We start from the raw sequence: 5,883 nt of genomic DNA, 5'->3' as shown, positions 1-5,883 counted from the left end.
ACTCTGATAGGACAGAAATGGAACATGGGAGGGGACAAATAAGGGAATAAACCGGGCCTCCGCAGCCGGCAGCAACAATTCCCTCAGGTCACCTGCCATGCTGTGGAATCTTTGTCCTTTTGCTCTTCATGATAAACCTTGCTACTGCTCACTCTTTGGGTCCCTGCCGTCTTTAAGAGCTGTAACACTCACTGTGAAGGTCCTCAGCTCCATTCTTGAAGTCAGCGAGATCACGAACCCACCTGCAGGAACCAACTCTGGACACAACACCAGCGTTTTAAAAATTTCTTTTTGTCTGTTCGGACATGATAACTTTTCTACCCATCATTTTTTCCATTCTAGTAGTGGTTACATTTGTTATTGGAAATTTTGCTAATGGCTTCATAGCATTGGTAAATTGCACTGAGTGGGTCAAGAGACAAAAGATCTCCTTTGCTGACCAAATTCTCACTGCTCTGGCGGTCTCCAGAATTGGTTTGCTCTGGGTGTTATTATTACATTGGTATTCAATTGTGTTGAATCCAGCTTTTTATAGTGTAGAGGTAAGAACTACCACTTATAATGTCTGGGCAGTAACCAGCCATTTGAGCAACTGGCTTGCTACTAGCCTCAGCATATTTTATTTGCTTAAGATTGCCAGTTTCTCCAACCTTATTTTTCTTCACTTAAAGAGGAGAGTTAAGAGTGTCATTCTGGTGATGCTGTTGGGGACTTTGCTATTTTTGCCTTGTCATCTTTTTGTGATAAATATGAATCAGATTGTACAGACAAAAGAATATGAAGGAAACATGACTTGGAAGATCAAATTGATGAGGACAATGTTCCTTTCAGATACGACTGTAACCATGCTAGCAAACTTAGTACCCTTTACTCTGACCCTGATATGTTTTCTGCTGTTAATCTCTTCTCTGTGTAAACATCTCAAGAAGATGCAGCTTCATGGGAAAGGATCTCAAGATCCCAATACCAAGGTCCACATAAAAGCTTTGCAAACTGTGATTTCCTTCCTCTTGTTATGTGGCATTTACTTTGTGTTTGTAACCTTATCAGTTTGGAGTCTTCAGACTCTGGATAATAACCCTGTCTTCATGTTCTACCAAGCTATTACATTCAGCTATCCTTCAGCCCACCCATTCATCCTGATTTGGGGAAACAAGAAGCTAAAGCAGACTTTTCTTTCAGTTTTGTGGCAAGTGAGGTACTGGGTGAAAGGACAGAAGCCTTCATCTCCATAGATTCAAGAGAGGGGCATTGTGTGGCTTCTAGCAGAAAACAAACTGGTGGTGTATGAAACATTTTCTATTTCTTGCTGTGTTTTCTGTAATGTATGTGTATGAATAATTTCCAAACCTATACCTAGAAAAGTCTTTTACCTAAAGTTAGTCTAAAAAAGTATATATATGTGTAACTGTGTTCATGTATGTATGAAAAACTTAAGAACATTGACAATAACATACTCTTTTTTGTTTTTTCACACGAACTGCCAAAGTATACAAAATGTGATAAAAAATCTTCAGAATTATGAAGCCGCGTTTATTTCATGCATGTATTTTATGTTTCATTTGTAGAATTTATGTTTGATTTTAATTGTTAGGAACTAACAGCTTATCTCGGGAAAAATGTTGCTGTTTTCTATTGTTATTTGAGCCACAAAAATAGACCACAGTGTGCTTAGAATTCATTGTTTGAACCTCTAACTTATTGGATGGTAATGTCATTCAATTCTAAATCAATAATGAGGATGTCTCCTCGGGGTTTTAGTCCATTATGAATTCCTATTTTATGTTTAGTAAAAAGCAAACAGAATTATTATTAGAAAACAACGCACCCAATACAATTCGAGTACAAGCATATGCAGAGTAAATTTTGTCTATATCTACCATAAGCTGTACTGAGGAATATTAGATGTCATACAAGTATGCGAATAGCTTAGATAAAAATCTCTTTGATAATAAAAGGATTAAAAATCATGATCATGATCTTGATTGCTATTATCGGTTTCCATATGCAGTTAGAAACCTCATTTCGTTCAGCTTTTGAATTGAAGAAAAGATCTTTTTGAAGTCGAGATGTGATGTAAATTATTTTACTATTTTTTCTAAAGCACTTCTAAGCCCCTGAATTGCTAATTATATCCTTATCTTCCATTTATAAAATTCCTTCTAAAGTTCACATGAGAGAACTCAAATTTTCTCTTTTCTAAAAAAAACCAATCAATGAAAAAACAGTATAGAAATTATGGAAAGTAATTCAGTGAAACTTTTTGTAAATGTTTAAATAGTATCTATGAAATCTATGTATTCATTATGGGATGTGCCTTTAAGTTGTACTTTTGTTGTCAATGATGAAAGTGTTTTGACATATTCATTAATAGAAAGTACTATTATAAGAAAGAAATGCAGAGTCTTGTTCACAGCTAAATTCTACCTGACTGTATTAATTCCTGGTGTTATGAAATTTTAACAATGTTATTTAAACCTTAAGATAAATCATCCCCACACCTGATTTATGTATTTTTTAATCATATATCTTCCTCAGTTCCCTGTAAGAACTATAAAATGACAGATCATGTTTGTCTTGTTTTCTGTTGACTCCCAGGAACTAGAGCCCAGCACCAAGAATAGATGGTCAAAAATGATATTTTAATGAACAAATAAATGGGAGGATAAAGTGGATAAGTTAATGTGGTAAACCAATGAAAAGAAAACTCATCACAAAATCTGCAGTTGCGTGAATTCCGCTGTTCTGGTCTTAGGTTGAGGTTACAGGCTTATCCGATTAGAATCTTTCCTCAAAGTAAAAGTTTGGCTATTCCAGAATTTTAGGGGAACTATCACAGTAATATAATCTTGATGCAGCTGTATCAAGTGTCTGAATTGGAGGCAAGGTAGAACATGAAAATTAGATGGCACCTATTACAATGTTATTTAAAAAGCATATACAAGACTTTGTTCTATTCACATACATATTTTTTATTGCCAATTTTATGTTTGTATTATGATATTTTCTAGTTGATTATTATATAAACAAAAATGGCATTTCATTTCAAAAAATTGAGTTAGTAACCAGCTACTTCACAGGGAGGGGCTCTGCTGTTCTGCCCTACGTCAATTGTTTCTTGGCGGAGGTTATGAAAGTCACACGTCATGCCCACAGTGTGATGATACATTCAAGTCCCAAATGGAAAGATGATCTGGATCAGGCAAGGTGCCGGCCAGGGGAGTAGGACATAGTAAGGGAATCTGAGACATCACATGTTTGTATGCAATACCGCCCCTCCTTGTGCCACTCAGATGTGCTCATGCTCTCCAATCATGGCTGCTTTATGAGCATATGACTTGTACAGAGTTGTATGGGTTTTGTGCTTATAGGGGCTTGTGTTTACAGGGACTCTCTGCTTTCATCAATGTTCTGCACTTGCTGTTTTGTTTTTCAGACGGAGGATACTCCTCTGCTGAAGATGGAAGGGTCTTGCACTAATTCCATAGGGATTTGCTCTCCCCTTTCCTCCAGGCTTCTCAGTGACATGCATAGAGTCCTATAATGCCGACTGTGTATGCCTCTAGCAGCTTTGAATTCTGCTAGATCATCTAGCACAGTGGCCAGAGCAGCTTGGACCAGAGCCTATTAACTTCTGTAGAGCCCTCTTTTTTCTGGGTTCCACTTGAGACCAGTAGCCTTTGGAAACTTTGTTAATGAGTCAGAGCAATATTTTCAAATGTGGAATATGTTGGCTCCAAAATCCCAGTAGACCCCCAAAACATTGTGTCTCTTTTGTAGTAATAGGAAATATATGGAGACAGCAACATGCCATTTACTTTAAAAAAAAGGTTGTTTTGACATGCGGTCTAGGGACACTGAAGGCTTTAAAACATCACCTGTGTTGTAGGTCCCTGAATCTCCTCAGGTTTTTTTATTTTCTTTTGGTATTTTCCTTCCATTCAACATTAGGGTATTTTATTGTATTTAAGAAACTTGTCATTTCCTGATTATTGTACCAACTAATATATTATTATTATTGTCATTAATTTGAACAGGTTCTCATTCTGTCCTTGAGGCTGGAGTGCAGTGGCAGGATCAAAGCTCATTACAGCCTCAACCTTCTGGCTCACGTGATTCTCCCACCTCCGCATTGCTAGCAGCTGGGACTGCAGGGGAACACCACCACGCCTGGCTAATTTTTGTATTTTCTGGAGGGTTAGGATTTCACCATGTTTCCCGTGCTGGTCTCAAACTCCTGGCCTCAAGTGATCCACCCATGTCGGCCTCCAGAAGTGCTTGGATTACAGTCATGTGCCACAGGGCCCAGTCTTAATATTATTAATATATTAAATTAGGTCGATGTTTTAAAAATTGTAAATTAAACTGAGAACAGAAGGACAGAGCTCTGACATAAAACAGTGAAGCCGTGCTGTTATTCTTAATACAAGGCAAATTGTTTTGATTTTCCATCCTACTAGGTGTAGATTAAGAAACATTCACCACATCACGAGCCCCGTAAAAAGTACCAAAAGCTAAGCTCTGCTCAGTGAAGATAGCATATCCTGGAAAGCATTTGTGAGTGTTGTTTTAAGTTTATGGTAATCTGCATGTATTTTATAATCCATCTAGTTTTGGTAGAGGCCAGATAGGTTAAGTGAATAGGGATATAAAGAGACTACCATCCCTGTAACTTGCAAGTGTTTTGTCATGGCAGTGACCAATTCCATTCCTTAGGGAATGCGGTTATTATATACTATATATTGTGTTGCCAGTAGTGGAGAATTTCAGAGGCTTCCTGTTGGTCCCACTATAATAATGTCCCTTACTCTACAGTTCAGGAAGAATGTGACAGTCCTGCTAGCTGCCTTAGATATCCACTTCAATTACACATTCAGGAAGACGGAATAACTACAAACTGATTACATCCACCTTGGGATGGACATGAGCTGAAGCTCTAGGTAGCTTCAGACCTTCAAGCACTCCCGCTGCAGGCTGGATGTGATGGCTTCTGCCTGTAGTGCTAGTTCTTTGGGAGGCCAAGGTGGGAGGATCAATTGAGAGCAGGAGTTCCCTGTGCTGCGTATGGAAACTCCATCTCCACAAAATATTTTAAAAAAAAATTAGCTAGCATGGTGGTTCATGCCTATAGTTCCAAATACTTGGGAAGCTGAGGCAGGAGGAATGCTTGAGCCCAGGCACCTAAGGCTGCAGTGGACTATGATCCTGCCACTGTACTCCAGGTTGGGTAACAGAGGGAGATTCTGACTCAGAAGAAGAAGAAAAAAGAAGTGTAAGTTCTCTCTGGTGTCTTAAATATCAAGTAAAATGGGATTAAATCAAAAATTAACAATCTTTGGTTCCTGCCTATAGCAAACAGGTCAAATGGAAAGTAGTTATACAAATAGTATATTAACTCCTAAGAAAACTAACCAAAGACAGTTTTATTATTATCTTTTTTGGTGGTTGTTTGTTTTTTGAGATGGAGTCTTGCTCTGTCTCCCAGGCTGAAGTGCAGTGGTGTGATCTCGACCACCTACAACCTTCACCTCCTGGGTTCCAATGATTCTTCTGGTGCAGCCACCTGAGTAGCTGGGATTATAGGCGTGCACCACCATACCTGGCTAATTTTTGCATTTCTAGTGGATACAGGGTTTCATCGTATTGGCCATGCTGGTTTTGAACTCCTGACCTCATGTAATCCACCTGCCTCGACCTTCCAAAGTGCTGGGATCACAGGCCTGAGCCACTCCAGCGGCCTATCATCTGTTTTTTATAGGTGAGTGTACTGAGGCAGGGAGTGTTGTAAAATGGAGTCTCAGATCGTAGGTTTACCAAGCCAGGAATCTGGTTTCCTGTCCTGGCAGTGTGACTCCAAGATCCCTTCTTAAAAACCATTATACT

The 5,883-nt window shown here is 38.7% G+C and overlaps 1 protein-coding gene across 1 annotated transcript; it reads left to right on the top strand.

Moving 5' to 3' along the window:
* The first annotated feature begins 305 nt into the window (after positions 1-305).
* Positions 306-1,235, top strand: LOC105520082 (taste receptor type 2 member 45-like). The gene has a single exon (XM_011953669.1). It carries the CDS (start codon positions 306-308, stop codon positions 1,233-1,235), a length of 930 nt encoding a protein of 309 aa, XP_011809059.1.
* The last annotated feature ends 4,648 nt before the right edge of the window (positions 1,236-5,883 follow it).

This window comes from Colobus angolensis, unplaced genomic scaffold, assembly GCF_000951035.1.
Source record: "Colobus angolensis palliatus isolate OR3802 unplaced genomic scaffold, Cang.pa_1.0 Scaffold11, whole genome shotgun sequence".
Lineage (NCBI taxonomy): Eukaryota > Metazoa > Chordata > Mammalia > Primates > Cercopithecidae > Colobus > Colobus angolensis.
This window is presented reverse-complemented; position numbering and strand designations above follow the sequence as displayed.